The sequence below is a fragment of the Malus sylvestris genome, chromosome 4 (assembly GCF_916048215.2).
Source record: "Malus sylvestris chromosome 4, drMalSylv7.2, whole genome shotgun sequence".
In the NCBI taxonomy this organism is placed as follows: domain Eukaryota; kingdom Viridiplantae; phylum Streptophyta; class Magnoliopsida; order Rosales; family Rosaceae; genus Malus; species Malus sylvestris.
The window spans coordinates 27,320,218-27,339,917 of NC_062263.1; the positions used below are offsets into that span (position 1 = coordinate 27,320,218).

The 19,700-nt window shown below is 36.0% G+C and overlaps 2 protein-coding genes across 3 annotated transcripts; one reads left to right on the plus strand and one right to left on the minus strand.

The window, feature by feature from the left end:
• Positions 1-335: 335 nt before the first annotated feature.
• Positions 336-3,966, plus strand: LOC126618945 (protein DEHYDRATION-INDUCED 19 homolog 3-like). The gene is made up of 5 exons (XM_050287178.1): positions 336-833; positions 1,331-1,473; positions 2,331-2,408; positions 2,782-3,035; positions 3,572-3,966. Exons 1-5 carry the CDS (start codon positions 758-760, stop codon positions 3,678-3,680), a joined length of 660 nt encoding a protein of 219 aa, XP_050143135.1. The 5' UTR covers positions 336-757; the 3' UTR covers positions 3,681-3,966.
• Positions 3,967-4,993: 1,027 nt separating this feature from the next.
• Positions 4,994-8,635, minus strand: LOC126618944 (uncharacterized). 2 transcript variants are annotated; one of them, XM_050287176.1, is made up of 4 exons: positions 8,469-8,635; positions 6,655-7,905; positions 5,571-6,552; positions 4,994-5,421 (listed from the first exon to the last, which is right to left on the minus strand). In XM_050287176.1, the coding sequence occupies exons 2-4, from the start codon at positions 7,903-7,905 to the stop codon at positions 5,168-5,170; spliced, it is 2,487 nt and encodes an 828-aa protein (XP_050143133.1). In that variant the 5' UTR covers positions 8,469-8,635; the 3' UTR covers positions 4,994-5,167. The 2 variants fall into 2 exon arrangements, with proteins under 2 accessions (XP_050143133.1, XP_050143134.1); XM_050287177.1 differs by lacking the exon at positions 8,469-8,635 and having other exon boundaries at positions 6,655-8,446.
• Between the last annotated feature and the right edge of the window lie 11,065 nt (positions 8,636-19,700).

Sequence of the window (19,700 nt, forward strand, 5' to 3'; positions counted from 1 at the left end):
AGGACCAAAGTGGAACAACCCACAGAAATTCAAAGGCAAATTCGTAATTAAATTTGTTGTGAGTCTATGGTATAACGACACGTGTCAAATCATGAAAACTACCAAAGTGAAAGTGAATCTGAAAGCACAGTTGAGCGAGGGAGAGAGTCGCAACAAACAGGGAGCTGTAAAACGCTGAGTACCAGCAGCCACTGAGAGAAACAGGAGAGAGAAAGAAAGAGAAACAGGAAGAGAGAGAGAGGCTTTGTCTCTCACTTTCTCTCTCTTCTTTCTCTCTCCTCTGTGTGTCACTGTTATTTCATTTTATTGGCCATTTGTCATATTCACCACACATTTCTACCTGGAATAAATTCCATTTTTTCCTCCCCAACAAATAAATTATAAAAAAAAATACAGAAAATATACAGCGTAGAGAGAGAGAGACATAGATAATAAACTGGTAGGAGAGATTAAATACCTCCTCCTTCCTCCTCTCCTCCTCTTCCTCCTTCCTCTTTCTACACAATCACCACCACTGCCATCGCCATCGCCATCGCCATCGCCATCGCCACCGTCGCCGCCTTCGTCAACCATCGTCAGCCTCGGATCCTCCAGCTCAACCAACCCCGAAAGCCGGTTCCTGTTTGTCCGTATCAATAAAATCCCATTCCCAAATTCCCAATTATTCGGGTTTCTGAATCTGAGAGATCGGACCCAAAAGCAAATCGCACCGCAAAGACCTTACCTTTTCGTTTAATTTCGTAAAGGGTAGCTGGCTATGGACGGTGATTCCTGGAGCGCTCGTCTTTCTTCTGCCTCTCGGCGTTATCAATCCGCCCTTCGATCTCGATCTGGTTAGCTCACATTCATTTCTTTCCCGTTTTGATCATTAATTGTTGTTGATTTTTGTGTAATGCCTTTTTTGGTAGGGAAACAAAAAGGAAATTGATTTTTTTTTTTGCTCTGAATTTTTTATTTATTATTTTTTTTCGTTCGGGTTTTGGTTTTAATCTGAAGAATATATTCTAATTTTTTTGGTTTTAATCTGAAGAATGTAAATGGTAGACGAGAGAAATTAGAAAGCTTGATTCTTTTTCTTTTCCAATAATTGTATTATTAATGGTTGGAAAGATTACCATTTTCCAAATTTTTATGACCCACGAAAATAAAGTTAGTGATGATAACATTTCAGCAAGTTGAGCTGAATCCAACTACTTTGGGTGTCATTATTTCTTTCTCGAGACTTTTTGACATCAGAATTTTGGGTTTTCAATGGTGAAACCCCAATTAATTAAAGTTCTTCAATTTTATGGATCTTCCACGTATTGAAACACGGGATTGTGCAATGTAGACATGCTCATGGGGTTTGAAGAAATTGATGGGGATGATGATATAAGGGAGGAATTTCCATGCCCGTTCTGCTCCGAATACTTTGACATTGTAGGATTGTGCTGCCACATTGATGAAGAGCACCCGGTGGAGGCGAAGAATGGGGTATGAATCCTTTTTCATATCTATCAGTACCTAGTTTCTCTTAGTTTCATCCTGAAAGCGAGTACGTTTTAATTGTTTGGTGTGTATAGAATGAAATTATTATGCGACTTGATGTTTGTATTAAACTTTTCTTGAGAATCTATTGCATGCGTTGTTTTATAAAGAAATATGTGAAAGCATTATACACCACTGAGCAAGTATCGAAACCAATAAAGCCATTAAACCACGTTCTACTAGTCCGAGCGTCTAATCAGAAGTTAACCCTAATTGATACCAGTTCATACCTGCAGAAGTACTCATCATGAATGCGTTCATACTTCAATCTTCTCTTCTCTCAGTTCCTTACAGGTCTTGCTCTCAATAGGACGAGCGTATATTGAACACGCTAACTTGAGAAGTGAGGCCAAAGACGTGTATATGTTTGTCCAATTACCTGCAATATCAAAACACATATACACCAAATATAGTTTGGTCTCGCTCACATTAGGAGTAAACTCTCAGTATGTTCATATCCAAGCATCATTTAGTAGGGAATACTGACAAGACAACCTTTAGTCAATCATATTTTACAAAATGCTTAAATTCAAAGTCATTTGTTTATGAATATCAAGAGAATCTTGTCAATCCCAGCTTCTTAAACAGTTGATATTTTATCCTTTGAAGAATTGATTTCAATGCTTTCTTGTTGAAATATGAGGTTGTAATGTGGTGGTTGGAGAAGTGGAAATTAGGTAGTTGGTCAAGTTATATGAACTTGCTAAGATGTTGCATTTGTTAGATGTTAGATTTCTCTTATTTTAATGAGGATGGGTTACTGGAGGTTAATCTTACTAAAAAAGAACGTTGTTTATCTGCAGGTATGTCCGGTTTGTGCAATGAGGGTGGGGGTTGATATGGTTGCGCACATTACCCTACAACATGGAAGTATATTCAAGATATCCTTTTCTGTTGATTTGTCATCTGTTGCAGATGTTATGTGTTATCTTTTTTCTGTCATAATCAACTTTGTCGTTCAATGCAAATTTATTAGTATTCCACATGCCATCTCTTTCTAAAAAACTTTCCTATGGGGATCTGATGTATATTGTAATGGTATGATCTGAGTCCTTAATGGTTTAAACTAGTAATTTACCATTTGTTGCATGAAAACATACTCCATATTCCTACAATTCTGATTGAACGTTACGAGGTCTCATAAGGCAGTTTTCTTTTGGTTCATCGTACCCTTGAGATTTATTATACATTTTATCAAAGATTGATCAGATTGAAGATTTCTCCCAATGCTTGAGTTCCTTAACTAGTAATTACATGCAACGCAAGAGGAAGACAAGGAAAAGTGGAGCTCATTCAACTCTATCTTTGTTGAGGAAAGAGCTGCGGGAAGGAAATTTGCACTCTCTTTTTGGGGGCTCTTCCTGTTTACTTTCCTCATCCAATGCAGCGCCTGATCCATTGTTGTCGCAATTTATTTTGCCTATGGCGGATGATTTTGTTAGTATGCCACCCTTCTCAACTGAAGCAAGCTCAGCCAAGAAAAGTTCAGATGAGAGAGTATCAGAACGGTACGTTATTTAATCTTAAACTCCTTTTGATGGGACACCTAAAACCTATCTCCCTAGCTTGCCCTAATTCTGACCTTGTAACCCTTGGTCAAGCTGAATGCCTAACCGGTTATGATTTCTTGCTAAATCTCATTATATGTATAAGAAGTTTGGACAAGGATTATGAGTGTTGGTTGCGAATTGCGATGGATGCTTTTGCAATTTCATACACTAGTCATGCATGAGTGCATGGAATATGTTGCAGAAACAAATAAAAAGGAACTTTGACTAATCACTTAAGAGGGCACTGCACACAACTCTGGTACGAGAACATGCTCAATCTTTTTTCATGAATACTATATCATGCTTAACTACACGGCAGAAAGAACGATAAAACTTTATACAATTGTTGTCGATGCTCATTATTGTCAAATTTCTACAAACGAGCATGCTTTTTTGCCTTTCTGTTGCATATGAAACCCGGTCTGTGTTCTTTAATTTCATTATTTTCCTCTCAGCATGCTTCGTAGGTCTGACACGCGTTTGTTTGGTCACAGAAACGTGCAGTCACCGCCTTTGTCCATCAAGGATAAGGAAGAGAAGACGAAAAGATGCGTGTTTGTTCAGGGGATGTTGTTGTCCACCATTCTTGACGACGGTTTATGAATTTCCCAATGGCGCCGCTGCCGGAGTGAAAGTTTTCACAACCAAGAGCGAGCCCCTTTGCAGTCTGTGTTTTGGTTTGTAGCTAAGAGTATTCCCAATGGTTATTGAGCACTAGGAGTGTGTGGAATAAGTTGTTGCAGGAATTTGAGTGTAATTATTTGGCATGTGAACTTTAGTTTATAGGCCTCAACAAAACTCTCGTCATCATCTGTTATTTTCAGGTCGATATTTAGCTCTTTTTAAAAGAAAAGAAAAAGAAAAAAGAAAATAATTTCTTTTCATTCAATGCCTCTCCCTCAAACCCCTTTGGCACTTTGTACGGATCTTTGTATGTTAGGTCAGGTGGTCCAGACAGTGTGCTCGCCGCTCGCCCCCAGTTCTTATTCCGAAAAATCCCTTTTGAGTGAATGGTAAGAAAAGTTGGAGGTCCAATATATCTAACATGTGACCACACTAAATCGCAGAAACATAATTTGGTCCTCTGTTTCGGTGAGATGCAGTCAGTCTCCACCCACCTACCAACTAGAAAACAAATGGCCCCTTAAATATTTATGAATTGGGAAAAGGTCATGGGTGGGTGTGAAACATAATTGAAGGATATCAGACATATGGAGCCAGTTCCTTCGTATTCAAACGGTTGTTGAAGAAAAAGGACCCCGGAGAAAGAGCCATGTTTGTCGCTTGTTATCTGCAAATTACAGTTTGACACATACATATATTTATTTAACACGTCAAATTGTAATCCGTCGGTAAGAATAAACATTTCGTTGCACACAAAGAGCCAAGCATCTTTCGTAATCGGAAATATTAACTTTGCCCCATAAAGAAACGTTTCACATGTAACCAGCCAAGTATTTTCAGCCGTCTCAAATTGTACAAAGATCAGTGGGACTGACATGTGCTATTGTACTAGAAAGGTGGTGTAGTGGAGGGGCTGGGTCGGATGACAAAGAAAGGGCAAACACAAAAAGGCAAAGAAAAGGCTGGTTGGTGGTATGTGAGTGGTCCATTACCACAAGCATCATTCTTCCCAAATAGTAAAGAACAAGACTTGGCTGCTGAATTTTCAGCAGCCACTCCTGCTTACATCCAATCCCGGTAATCAAAACTTGGACACGTGTTCACACAGGATTGGATATAAGCAGGAGAGGCTGCTGAATTGTTCAGCAGCCAAGTTAATTCCAATAGTAAATGCATAAGTAACTTCCGGTAAAAAAAAAACAAAGGGTGGACAAAGAAACAACCGTTAAGAAAACATCAAAGAAAAGCAGAGACAGACAGAATAATCACAGCCAATGAGCAAAAATGGAAAGTGATAAATACGTAGCAATTTTCATATATTTAAATTAGCCTAATCTAACAAATTAATGTAAAAATGGGATTAAATAAGCTAAACAAAATATGGTCTAAATTTCCTAACAAAAACAGGATCGACGGGGGAGGGGAAACAGCTAAACGACACGTGTTGCAACGAGAATCCTCGATAACTAGAGACGTAAACTCAACCACTGCGGGAGTTTTGTATCGAAGATCCTCTTTACAACTTCTCCTACAAAAGATTCGAAACAAGATGGACAATGGCCTCTCATCAGACTTGTCATTCCACCCACCGTTAATTCAATGTGGGCGCAGGTTGAGGGAGGAGGCACGGGAACTACCTCACAGCTTCTGTGCTCACGTCCGCACGCAGCCAAGATAGTGTGCATAGATCTCCTTGCAATGTCCTTGAAAGTGTCTTTGTCTGAAACACAAAGATACAAGGAGTTAGAACATTCCAATTGGCAGTGTAGAATCATAATTCATAAGAATAAGCGGGCGGATTCAGATCTAAGGCATTTTCATATATCAATGTGGAAATAAGTATACAAATAAGTTGAAAGCTTCGCATACCTAGATCAATGTCTCGGGACAAATTATCCAAGTGGTTTCTGACCATCACTTTCAGTTGTTCCTTTGCTAGCTGAAAAACACCCTGTTCCGTAGCAGTATTAGGGGACACACCAGCATCAGATCCACTAATATTTGGCCTACCGCTGAAGTGATGGAATTGTCCGGAATTTGGTACTGAATTCATTCCGGTAAGTACAGGCCATAATGCTCCATTTTGAGATCTATCAGCAGATGTTGTAGTTGGATCCTCGATTGCTTGCCTTCTCTGAGGGGTTGATGCTGATGTATTTAAGAAATCAGTACTCAAGTTATCTGGCACTAGTGCTAAAGGATTGTTTTGTAATCTCTCCTCAAAGAATGTGTGGTAAGATGCCTCCATCTCGTCTGTCCTGGTATGTTGGACTGTCATCTCCCTCGTCTGAGCAGCTTGAGAGTGAGAGAAATCATTACTCAAATTATCAGATGAGTTCCTCTCATTTATACTGGCCATATAACTCGTCCTATTAGAATTAAGGAGTTGTTGAATATAACGCTGTATTAAGCGTCTCCCTGATAGAGTTGGTGCTCCTGCCCCAGATACCGGGGAAGGTGCTTGAAAGCCTCCAACAGGAAATCGAGGGGGTAATCCTTGAGTAAATTGTGGACGAGGTGAGGACACCACATTAAGGTCTATTCCTTCGTCAAAATGTACAGTAGGTGATGGTCTATTCGACAAAATGTTGTTTGTAGTTCTTTGATCAGACAACCGACCCTGAGCCTGTGAACTTGAGGATCCCATAGCCACAGGTCTACAACCCTCACAGTACCAATTACCTTCAGGTACTTCTCGGCCAAGACCAACACAAAAGGTGTGAGCAGGTGAATCACATAGATCACACAGTAACATGAGGCCATCTTCCCCTCCTTCGTGGCATTCTGTACATATCACATTCTCGTAAGGGTCAAGATAACTCCTGAGTTCTTCTTCTGTTGGCTGATATACCTGCATAAAGAAATAAACCCATTTGAACAAACAAACAAAAAAATGAAGCAGCAAACGGAATGCAAGATAATGCATGACACAACAAGTAACACAATAAGGTACCTGATCACGCTCAGAGACCTGTATCACCACTTCTCTCAAATCAATTCCTGTCGTACATCTTGCAGGCTTACTAATTGTCTTAAATCTCTGCTTGCACAAAGGGCAACGAGATTCCACTTTTCCCCATTCCATGATGCAGGCAAAACAAAAATAATGAGTGCAACAGTCTAGTGTTCCCCTCACTCTTCTTTTATCTTCCTCGGAGAGACAAATGCCACAGACCTGCTTTACAACCTCAACCTTCACTTGCTCAATCTTCTCTTTGCCCTTCCTTCTAGGAGGGTTTCTTGGCTGTTGTACAGGTGTATCCTCCTGAATGCTAGCAGGCACAGATGAACTTCGCAAATTAGTTTCCAATCTTTCACACAACTCCTTGGCTTCTCGTACTTGCTCTCTCTCTTCCTCGGAGATGGTGTAGTCATAATCAGATGCTCCAGAAGACACAAAATCTGAATCTGACAGAATAGACATTCTCCTCCTTTTCCTAACCGTTTTTTTCTCATTCGTTACTCTCACGGGCACAATACTATCCATGAAATCGCTATCACTTTCAATATCATCGTCACTTCTTGCCTTCCTCCTCGATGCCTGACTTGTTCTACCTTTCTTTCTCAAAGGCTTCTTTGAAGCCAAAGATTTTCTCCTTTTTACACCTCTTACAGGACGACCCTTTTTCTTCAAGCACCGCTTGCCCACTTTCCCATCAGCTTTCTTCTTTTTCACCACTGGTTTTTCTTCCACGTCAGAAAATTCATCTTCATCTGGTGTGAATTCCTCATCGTCATCGTCATCTTCATCATTATAATCCTGATCCTCCACCTCACGATATGTAATCTTTCTCCTCTTTCGTGACGGTTTAACCCCATTTTTCTGCCGGCCAGAAAAACCATTTTGGACCTTTGACCTAATTCCCTTCCTAACCGGTTTCACTTCCTCTTCATCTTCTTCCTCCTCCTCCTCCTCATCCACAATAAAACCATCAGCATCCCTTTTCGCTCTTGATCGAGTTTTCTTCCTCACCTTTTTCACTTCATCCTCCTCTTCCTCCTCCTCATCCACAAAACTCCCAAAGCTCTCTTCCGACGCATCTCCGTCCAAAGAAGAACAGTAATCCTCCTCTAAATCCTCAGAAACTTCATTTTCTTCACCCGAAATCACATAATCCTCATCCGAATCATCGGAACCCTGATACTTTGACGGAACCCTTGTCTTGATTTTTCGCTTGGAACTAACCTTCCCTCCCTTTACCATCTGTTCCTTGCACCAAAAAGAAACCCAAAAATCGACATATTAATTCAAATTTCAGAATCCCAAATCCAGCTCAAACAAATCAAATTACAATCTTTCCTCAATATTTTTTTCTATTTCCCATCACCGATCTGCTGTTTTCGGCATTAAAACTAAAAATAAATAATAAAAAAACCAGGATTCGCTTTCCCAAAAATTTATTCAATTACACCAAAAACCCACCAAGAATCTCCATTTTTAAAATCTCTCCCCTCTCCACCTTCCATTTTCCATTTTTTCAGCTAACTTTATCCAAATTACCAATAAAAATCCAAACAGATAACAAATCCCCAATTCAAGAATCAAATCCCTAGAAAAAAAATATCAACAACATCCCACCCCAAAAACCCAGAAATTCAAATTCAAACCAGAGCCAGATAAAATATATATTTCTTACACCAAATTCCAATACAAATACACAGATAAAAAATCCCTACATGTACAAACACAAAATACAGAAGAAAAAAAAAATTCTAGAGAGAGAAAGAGAGAGAAGAGAGAGAGAGATAGAGATGCGTGGTGGGTACCTGAGAGAGAAAGCGAGCACCAGAAACAATGGAAAATGGTACCAAAATTTTCTCCTTTTTTTCTTTTGTTTGCGTTTTTATATTTTTCTTTTTTATATGAATTTCGCGTTATTTGTTTTTATAATGCTCTCGAGAAGAGAGAGAGAGAGAAAGTGTGAAAAAAAACGTTGCTTCTTACGGCGGACGCAAGTTGGAGTCCCAGTTAGATGTTTCCATTTATGGAATGACGGAATTGCCCTTGCGCTTTCCGGGGCCGTCATTCGTACCGACATGGATGGATTTTGTAGGCGTTCGGTATATTTCGATTCACTGCGTGGGACGGATTTTAAAGATTTGATTGGCTTTTAACCCAAAAAAGAACGTCCCCCCATAGGACTTACTTTTTCGGATCAGATTTATTTTATTTTATTTTATAGTATCATTTTTTTTTTTTTTTATAGCCGACCCCACTTAGTGGGAAAAGGCTTTGTTGTTGTTGTTATAGTATCATTTTTATCACTCTAAAATTATCATTTTATACTCTTCACAAGTTTTTTTTTTTAGTGTAAAATGAGATTTTCGGAGTACTAATAACAATTCTCTTTTTTAAACTAAAATAAATTATGTCATAAAATTTCCCGTTTGCATCTCATTTTTTAAATATTGCAATGTCATATGCAAAATTATTATTTTGTTGTCGTGGTAGATTTATGTTAATTATTATCACATTAGTTGTCAGTTGATGACGTGACAAATGCGCATCCCAAATATCACATTGACATGTTTTACTTGCTGAGATTGAGCAAAGTAAATTAGGAATGCGAAGAAGGATTTTCTATACAAAAGTTCTACGGTAGAGTATCTCATATTCCGAACCTTTTAGCCGTTAGGTCATAACTTTTGTGATTTTTACCAAATATTTAACGAATAAAAAAACTCGAAATATTTGATACTCTATAGTATCGTATAAAATCTCATTTTTATAAAACCAACTGACCCCATCAAAATGCGTGCTAAGCTCCACCATTAGGGAATTGGATCCCATCCGGATTCACTTTGTGGGGATCTTAGGAATCTCCACATCTTAGTTGTTCATCGTATATCGTGTAGTCAGAAATCATTTGATTTGTTTTATTTCAAATTAAACACAAATAGTATCTGACGAAAATTGACCGTACGATGCACGATAAACGACTAGGATATGAGGATCAAAGTGGATCCGGAGATGATCATTTTCCCACCATTAGGACCCGCATTTTTTTTGTGTTCTATATGTGTGGGTAAAAGCGCAAAAAGTCAACAATCAAAGTTATTTTTCATTTTAGTTGAAAAAAAATAAGTTATTTTTCATTTTATGTAAATAAACACACTCTAAAATTAAATTGTATAATAAACATTACATGGCTATTTTTTATTAAAAATCTTTTAAATTTTTTTTACAAATCATAATTTGACACTTATGTAAAATAATTTATTAAAAAAAACACAAAATGATAAATTTGAAAACACGTATCAAATTGTGATTGACAAGATAAGTATTTTCCATTCTATACTAATTAAGCAACAAAAAGGAAAAAGCCAATAACATATAAAAACTTATTTTAGGAAGCTTGGTTGACAACATAATTTTGTATATTAAAGTGACTATTTTTTTTTGTCAAAATATTAAAGTGACTAATTGAGTTCACATACAAAGACACATTTTGAAACGTCCAAATCTGATGGAGAATCATCACTTGAAATACACATTTACAAATAAATTTATTAGTCATAAAGTTAAATAGTTAATTAGTTAAGATTTTTTTGGTTTCTTTATGTTATATTCCCATCATTATTGTTGTTAATTAAAGGGTTTATTTCTTTAATTGGAGAGACCCCACTAAAATATGCGGTAAGCTCCACCATAAAAATCAGCCCATTAAGGAAATGCACCCAATAATTCTAATCACAAGACGACATGAGGCTACAACTGGAGAAATTTTTTAGCGTGTCAGGAACATTGGCCGGTAAATCAAGTATCATAATATTATTGGTTGAAATTTTTTTTTTCAAGTTTCAAACTTATTGTATTATTACATTCGGTATACAAGACTGTATTTCCGACACACTGTAAAATTTCTCCTACAGCTGAGTATGGCACGCATAGTTGGTGTGGATCCATTATCTTAACTTTTTTCCCCTGATTCTATAATTTCTTTTAATCCTCGCCCGTTCATTTCACATAACACTGATTGCAATATGATATTGTAGGTTTTCCGCTTAACAAGAACCGTAAGTAAAAAACATGAATTTATTAAAAAAAGATTATGGGATCTTATTTGTCATGTGCTTAATGATTTTAACTTTTAAGCTTATGCAATTTCAACCATTCATGCTTAATTAATGGTAAAGTTATTGTGTTTGGTGGATAAACACACGCTATCTATGTTAATTAGGCGTATAATTAGTGGTTGGGCTTTGGAGAACATACTTGAACTTGGATCTAACCAATGTTGGACCTAATGCAAAGGTCAGGATGAAACTTGGGCTTGGGTTGAGATAAAAAATTTGGGTTTTGATCAATGTTTTTGTGGGTTAGCAATTGAACTTCTTGTTTGGATCTTCTAATTTAATGTTCTCATTTTGTTTTTTTTTTTAAATGAAGTGATTTTCGTACTCTCTTTTGATTTTTTTGCAATTCTCTACTTAATTACGCGTCTTAAGTCATCTACGATGTATTCAAATCCTTATGCACTCCTCATAGTTTTTTTCTTTTAGGTTTCTGCACTCTCTTATTTAAATCAACAGGGGAGGACGAATTTAAATTTATAGTTTCTTCAGCTTTCATCAGTCAATGATCACTAGGCCAAGAACCAATTGATCCATTTATACAAGCTTAGTGCATCTCCAACATTTTTGTTAAATTTTTGCTAGTTTAATAGGTGAATAGTGTCAAACAACTACTTTAGTTAATCTTTTTAATTTTATATCTCCAACAACATTCTTTATTTTAACAACTTTGAATGTTTTCGAGTGCTATTAGACCCAACCCAGTATCATATTTTCCCACCTACTTATGATTCCATCGGCCATAAAAAGTTTAAAAAAATTAAAATATTAGTTTCCCACCATTATTATTCCTAAAATAACCTCCAATAACCATGTTCTTTTTCATTTCTTTTCTCTTCACCTTACTTTGCCTCATGAAAGAAGCGCATTTTGAAGCTCAGTATTCCCCTTGATTCATTAAAGTTCTTGTTTTGGGTAATCTAAAAGTGGTTTCAATGATTTGAGGTTATTTTTTCCTTTTAAACCATCAACAACCACATCATTTAATTTATAAAATTTAATCTTCCTAGTAGTACATTTTTCTAAAATCATCTCCTCTCTTCCTTTTCTCCTTGGCTCACGGGTACACCCTTGAGTTTATTATTTTTTAATATTCAACGTATGAACAGTTGATCTCTAAATCTAAAGAGTAACCGTTCATTTTGCTATAACAGAGATTCTTTTATAAAGTAAGTTGGAGATAATTTATTTAGATTTAACTCTTTAACTAACAAATTTAATAATTTTACAACTTCTCTCAAAGATGCTCTTAATCCCCCATATATTTAGGTTTTTAAAAGCCTAGAAGATACTTATATATTTCATATCTTATTGCTTTACAATATTTTGAATCACTAATTGGAATCAATCACCTTTCTTTTAGGTTTAACAACTCATCAACTTCCTTTTTTCCCTACATATGATATGACTTGAAGGGAGTTGAGTTGTCTAATTCAATGGCATTGGCTATTAACTATCCCTTAGCCACTCAAACTAAATTTTTATGGACCACCTAGTGACTGATTAGCTTATAATAATGAAGGTTTGGGATAAAAGAAGACAGAATCTTGGCCACTTAAAAAAGAACACCAAAGCTTTGAGAGATTTTTCAGAGTATAGGGAACACATTCTGGTACACCAAATGTCATAATACAAGTGGTTGGATATTTGAAAAAGAAAATTCAACTACTTGTCGTATAACACTTTGTGTATCGGGCAATGTTCCTGAACACTGAAAAATTTCTCCAAAGCTTTAATCCCCAATCTCTTGAATTAATGTGCTTATCTTTGATTTCCCCAAGCTCCTCCATGCTAGAATTTAGTGTGAGATTAAAGGAGTGTAGACGTAATAATTTAACAAGTTATTTAGCACACAAAAGTTTCCCATTACTTTGATCTACTATTTTTTTTATGTTCGAGCAATATTTAATCTAATCTTAAGGTATAGGGAGGAATATTCAAACTTTAAAAATAGTACAAAAGTTAATAAAATTGTGGACTAGTATAAGTCATTTAGTCAATGCGACTTATGCTCACCCTTTGTCGCTGTCACATAAAGGCTCCCTTCCCTTTTTGTCAAGTAAAACTGAAGACGCATGCATCAACGACTGCAAATAGGTGGAACACCCACAACTTCGACCTAAGTTAAAAAATGAAATTTCTTTCCGGCAAGAGTGTCACATCCCGGCCCGGACTCCCACTACATTCCGGGTTCGATTCCGTCGTAGCACAATATTATCCGCTTTGGATCCCGATCACGCCATCATAGTTTTGTTTCTGGGAACTCACACGAGAACTTCCCAGTGAGTCACCCATCCTGAGATTGCTCTCATGTGAATTTGCTTAACTTCGGAGTTCCGATGGAATCCGAAACCAGTGAGCTCCCAAAAGGTCTCGTACTAGGTAGAGATGAAAATATACATATAACTTATAAGGCTTACAGAATCCACCTCCTTGGACGATGTGAGATGTTACAAAGAGTGTGTGCTAAACATTTTAAATTAATACATTAGTCTGTGTGTGATAGCTACACTGCTCTAGCAAACTTAACTACATGATTTGCAACATATGATGTTGGACCATTAGACAAAACAATGTGGAGAAATGCCACCAAGTGACAGAAATTTACAAGTTGTAAACTTTGCCCTTTACCTCCATCTTATATTGTTTGGTCCGAAAGAGGCCCAGGCAGCAAAAGACATAAAATTTTGATCCTGTCATGATTTAGGGGGAATGTGCCATGACTGGCTTGACTCACCAGCCACAACTGCATATGATGGCCTCACTTTTCAACATGTTTTCTTTATATGCTTATAAATTATGAAAAGGTTTTTTTAGCTAAAATGATCTCTGAGATTTGCATAACACATCACTTTGGTCCATAAGATTGAAAATCAATAGAAATGGTCCCTGAGATTGTCCACTGTCCATTATTTTGGTCATTCCATTAAAAACTCCGTTAAGTGTTCTGGAGCTCTTGGCCGGAAGTTTGGGCAATTTTCAAAGTTTCGTAACTTAATCGTTTCTTAACAAAATTTGACCCATAATATATCAAAAATGAAGATAGGAAAGTGTAGAACAAGATTATACCTATTTGGAAGCTCAATGTTTGCATGAGATGGCCGGAAAATAACCTGAAAGGTGACTGGTTCATGAGAAAACTGGAAAACTCGCAGGAAACAGGGTAAACTTTAAACATTTATAACTTCATCAATACTCAAGGAAATCAAGTGATTTAAAAACGAAAATCATACTTCTTGACGTGATTGGTACCTTTCTTGATGACTATCCCGTCGTAAAGAAAAGAAGACATTATCGCATCACGATTCACTAAACTTTGTGGGATTCATTAAGATGGTTCCCTTTTAAGTTTAGAGATTCTAGTTAATTCGGAAATATAAGTGTCCTACAACTTTAGACACTGACTAACTTGTTTGGAGATGGTCTCCCGCTTTGGCCAAATTGAAAAATATGCATGGTCTATTTGCAACCTAAACACGTGCATATTTGCTTTCGCCCCTAGGAAGGGACATGCCTCTAGGCTATATCTCTAAGATGTCATTCGTTCACATTCATTTGATATCAATAATCACTCATTACTACGGTATGATAGATTCATCTTTACTTGTAAGTAAGAGGTTTTAAATTCGAATATTGTACATGACGAATTCAAAACCAAATTAAGTTACCAATTGTATGACTTAGCTGAACTCTTCTCATCCTCTTAGTGTAAATATGTCGTTGGACTAAAAAAAAAAAGAATTTGATATCAATAAACTATATTACAACCATGTTTACTTGGTTTCATTGCAAATTGGTCCTCAAACTTTTGAAAGTGTTTCCATTAAAATTTTTTGATACAATAACATGTGACTACATTTTGTTGTGCATTTAGTAACTCATCTACTTTGACGAAAGTACTCACAAGCTATTGACATGCGACCACTTATTTTTAGTGCTAGACATTTATTTTGATAAGGTCTTTTGAGTGATTGTTTCAATGTTACATTGGTCGTAAAGCACTTTATCAACCCTGTAACGCTAGTCTATCCCATTTGAGATGTACAAGTTAACTCAAGCTTCTTTTTTTCTCTCTACAATTATCATTTTGACAGGTGTTCGTCCGAAAGTTTCTACGTCAAACACATTCAGACTATTCAGTACCATTGTTCTTGTTTGACACATTAAAAGTTGGGAGCAAAGTGGAACAACCACTAAAATTAAGGGGACAAATTTATAATTAATTCTGATTAAAAATAACTTATGACGTGAATTTGTCGTCATGTTTGTTTACCGGGCAGGTCTTTAACTGGGCCTGTGGGGCCCACTTGTGTGGTTGTTGGGCTTGGGCCGGCAGCCTGATATCTTTAACTAATATTACAAAGCCGGCGTGGTACTTTTGGGTCCTACCCGTGTGGACCTCTAACTTTTGGGCCCCACAACGACCTTTGTCAAATCTCCGACTAACGAACATTTAAAATTGGCGCCGAACCTATCTAGGCTCGTAATCCGAACCAGGTAAGTTTGAATAATTCAACCGTTGGAGGGAACGAAGTCCCAATTGTCACCATACCCTTTTTTTTTTCTTTTTTAAACAAATAATATGATATTTACAAATGTACTCACTAACACAAATATAAAGCTTGTTTGGAAGTGTTTTTAATATTACTGAAAGCTCTTTAAAAACACTTGCAAACGAGCTTGTTATTATCTTCGCATTTATATGAACCAAACTTAAAACCTTCTCGGACAAGGTAAAAACTGAATACCATTAGAACAATTGAAATTGTGTTTTCTTCTTTCCTTTATTTACCACTAGCATACGGGCACACACAAAGTGTGTGAGAAAATTTTTTATTTTTGTTTTTGAAATAGAAGGAGAGAGGAAGAGAGTGATAGAGAATGTGTGAGTGGGTTTTTTTTTTAATTTTTATTTATTTTTTATTGAATTAGAGATATGTTAGGATTACATGTATGTAATTTGGTTGTGTGAAATTACATTTCTACCCCATATTTCTTATTCATGTTCTGTTTTAATTGGAGGGTTAAACTGGTAATTTCATAGGGTTTTGGTTGATTATGTTTTATTAATTAGTAGAGATGATGCTCATAATAATTATTTTGTAATTGCCAATCTTTAATTCATTTTTGGGGCCATTCCATTCAAATGGAGTTTGGATCATGAATTATAAGTTGCTTCCAATAGACCCTAAAGAAAAAGACTTTGAATATCATGTGCATATTCACCTTATCCCACCCCACCACAATGACAAAGCCTAGAAGGATATAGGGTTATGCAACTTTACCAAAAAAACATTAAAAAAATAAGTGAACCCAAAAGAAAGAAATATTATTAGCAAAGTTTAAAGTTGTTAGTTTATAAGCTTCTAATAGAAAAGATATTTTTTTTTTAATGTGACTACAAATGGCCTAAATCATGAAGTGGTGCACATATCAAGTGCTATTCAAATGGGTCACCTATTATTTTTAGTGACAAGTGGAATGAGAGGCAAAGAAGATAGGGTGGTGCATGCAACTGGTGTTCTTCATCTTTCAATTTTCTTTGGGTAAATTACATAGTAGTCCCTCAGGTTTGAGGTCTATTGCAATCTTATACAACATCTTGAAAACATTTCACTTTCATACCTCAAGTACCATTTTATTTCAAAATAATACATCCGTTAGATTTTCCGTCTATTAATCCGTTAAATGCTGACGTGGCTGCCACATTTGTGCCACGTGGCTGCCAAATGTGAGCCACGTGGCAAAAAATTTTTTTTTTTATTTTTTTTAACCTAAATCTTCTAAATTAAAAATAAATTTTAAAAAAAAAAAACTGAAACTTTATCCCTCCTCTTCCTAATCTCTTTTCCCCTCAACCTCCACCATCTTCATCTTCTTCCCTGCAACCCAGGAGAGAGAGAAAGAAAGAAAAGAAAAAAAGCCCTTCAGTTTGTCTTCCCTACCCCTCATCCTCCTCCTGTCTTCTCCCCCATTTTCATATTCTTCCCCCGACCCCCTACCTGCAACCCAGGAAAAAAAAAAACTCAGATCCCGTCATCGCCGGGTTCGTGAGGTGGGAGGAATGGGTGTGGATTTAAGGAGTGGGGGGTGTATAGAGGAGGGAAGAAGGTGGGTGCGGAAGGGGGTTGAGTCGCGGGGGGAGGGAAGGGGTTTTTTCTTTCTGGGTTTGGGGGGGGTTCGCGGGGGCAGGGGGTGGATTTTTTCTTTCTGGGTTGGGGGGTTCACGGGGGTGGAGGATGGTAGACGATGCATGGGATCTTGGTTTGCGCAGGGGGAGAAGGGGGGATCTGGGTTCGTGCGGGGGGAGGGGCGGATTCTGGGTTTCACGGGGGGAGGATAAGGAGGGGGGTTAATGTGATCTGGGTGTGGGGGGGATATGGGATTGGGGTTCTTCTTCTTTTTCTTTTTTTCTGGGTTTTGGGTTGAAGGTGCAGGTATGGGGGCGAGGAGATGGGAGGAAGAAGAATGAGGAAGAAGAAGAAGAGAAGAAGAAAGAGGAGGAGAAGAAGAAGAAAGAAAAAAAAAAGATATGTGGCAGACAGGTTTCTAAAAAAAATTAAAAAATTATTATTTTTGCCACGTGGCTCACATTTGGCAGCCACGTGGCACAAATGTGGCAGCCACGTCAGCATTTAACGGATTAATGGACGGAAAATCTAACGGATGTATTATTTTGAAATAAAATGGTACTTTATGTATGAAAGTAAAATGTTTTAAAGATGTTGTATAAGATTGCAATAGACCTCAAACCTGAGGGGCTACTATGTAATTTACCCATTTTCTTTTCATTAGTTTTTTTTTCAAAGGAAACTAACTGGTGGTTTTGTCACTACAATCCATTTTTCTGGAGGCTGAGAATACTCACTGAGATATTTCAGCCTCTCCTTGACAACCATCGTGTGATTCACCAAGATTTATCTATTTATTTATTTTGAATATGGTCACATACACATAAGCAAAGTGAAAACATAGACTAGGTCATTTCTATCGATTAACCTAATGTCAAGTAGATGACTAAGGTCAATTGAGAAGATATAGACTTTTCTAAGAAATGTTTGGAAGATTAAATTTACTCTTTGAACATAAAACGTTTTGACTACATTTTGACTCTTATCAAATGTTATGTTTTTTTTCATTTTCGTTGTGTTTATGTGGTTTAATAAATTCACTTACGTTATAATATGCATATTTATTTGTTAGTATTTTATATTGTTTATATATATTTTAATAATATCATAAAATGTATAATAACACATGAATTTATAATAGCAAGACGATATTAAAAATTTTCTTATTAATCAACCTTGCACAAAGCCACACCTCCTTTTTAACCAAAAAATGAGAAACAAAGGCAAAAGTCAAGTTTCTGAGAGATATTTCATCCAACGCCAATCCAATTGAACAAAGAGGAAGGCAAGGGTCAAATTAGGTTTTATGTTCCCACAAAATTGAAGAAATACCCCATTAACCCACTTCCAAGAAGAGAAAAAAAAAAAAAACTCCTTATCACGAGAATGACTTATATGGTACAGATACACTGTCACGGTAGGTCTCGCGTCAATAAAATAAAGACATGTGTAAGTTTTTGTTCACATATATATCCTTATTTCATTGGTACGAAACGTCACGTGATGGTGTACTTGTATCGTGTAAGTTGTTCTCTTCTTCTCACAACCAAAAATGAAATAACAAAGTAACAAAGAAAATGTTAATTTTAGAGACAAAAATGTTTGACTCAAGACCAATCCAATTCACCAAAGAGATTCTCTCCTCTTTTTATTATAGGGCTCTTTTGATATAGGCGCCTCAGTGTTGAATTTTCTAGATCAAACATCCATGTCTTTTAGTGATTTGATTAAACTTTTTTTTGTCATAATTTTGGTGCTATATGCACATTATATTGTAATAAATTTCCTATAATCTAGCCTTTTGATTGCACTCTCCTACGTTAGAGATGATTGTAAAAAAAAAAAGTTGGTTACACTCTCCTCAATTTATTTTCACTATAATGCTACAATTTAAATTATTTTCTTTCCAAAATAGTTTAAAATATTTTTAAATCCCCCAAAATCAAACGTACCGAAATGAGTTTTTCTTTTAGTACGTTAAGAGAAATAGGATTGAGAATAATATAAACGTACCAATACACATAAAATAAAACGTACCAAAATAAAAATAATGTACCAATATTAACAATATGTATCAAATCAAACGTACCAAAATTGCAAATAAATGTATCAATTAATGATTTTTGTAAATTCAAACGTACCCGCAAATAATATATACATAATGTATTGTACCTAATAATAATTTGTCAACAACTATACTTAAAAAAACAGAAAAAAATATATAATTTCACAAAAAAATTGAAAAAATTACACTGAGCTTTTATGTTGATCACCAACTATTTTGAAAAAGAAAAAACCATTTGGAAAATAAATAATATTAAATGTTTGCATAAAAAAAAACTGTGATCGAAAAATCATATTTGGAAGAAGAGAAAATATAGTTTAATTACTAATATCTCAACTAAATAAGGAAAAGTGCATCCTGCAAGTAAAAAGATAAATTCAAAAATTATTTTAATTTAAAAAAATAGAGGTGACTATTGGTCAAAACACTTTAATCAAATTTTAAAAAGGCACAAATGCTTAATCTAAATGATATAGAAAAATTGTAGATAATTCTAATTTTTGTTGTAGAATTAGTGGGTGAATGCCTACTCAAAGGAATAAAGGAATAAAGACTTAGGAATAGTATTTGATACTTTCAAAAGTGTCATCATTGTATTTGTATGGTTGTTATACGTGAGTTGCTCTAAAAATAGAGTACTTTGTGTGTTATCAAAATACACACTGCTAGAGAAAGAATCAAAGAAATAATATCAGTATATCTCCCTCCCTCTTTTTATCTATCATCTTT

Excerpts from the sequence above, each read along its gene's own strand:
- LOC126618945 (XM_050287178.1), top strand. The coding sequence starts at position 758 with ATGGACGGTGATTCCTGGAGCGCTCGTCTTTCTTCTGCCTCTCGGCGT. Across the intron at positions 834-1,330 it reads CGCCCTTCGATCTCGATCTG|ACATGCTCATGGGGTTTGAA; the intron begins GTTAGCTCACAT and ends TGTGCAATGTAG. Across the intron at positions 1,474-2,330 it reads CGGTGGAGGCGAAGAATGGG|GTATGTCCGGTTTGTGCAAT; the intron begins GTATGAATCCTT and ends GTTTATCTGCAG.
- LOC126618944 (XM_050287176.1), bottom strand. The coding sequence starts at position 7,905 with ATGGTAAAGGGAGGGAAGGTTAGTTCCAAGCGAAAAATCAAGACAAGG. Across the intron at positions 6,553-6,654 it reads AGGTCTCTGAGCGTGATCAG|GTATATCAGCCAACAGAAGA; the intron begins GTACCTTATTGT and ends TTCTTTATGCAG. Across the intron at positions 5,422-5,570 it reads GTCCCGAGACATTGATCTAG|ACAAAGACACTTTCAAGGAC; the intron begins GTATGCGAAGCT and ends TTTGTGTTTCAG.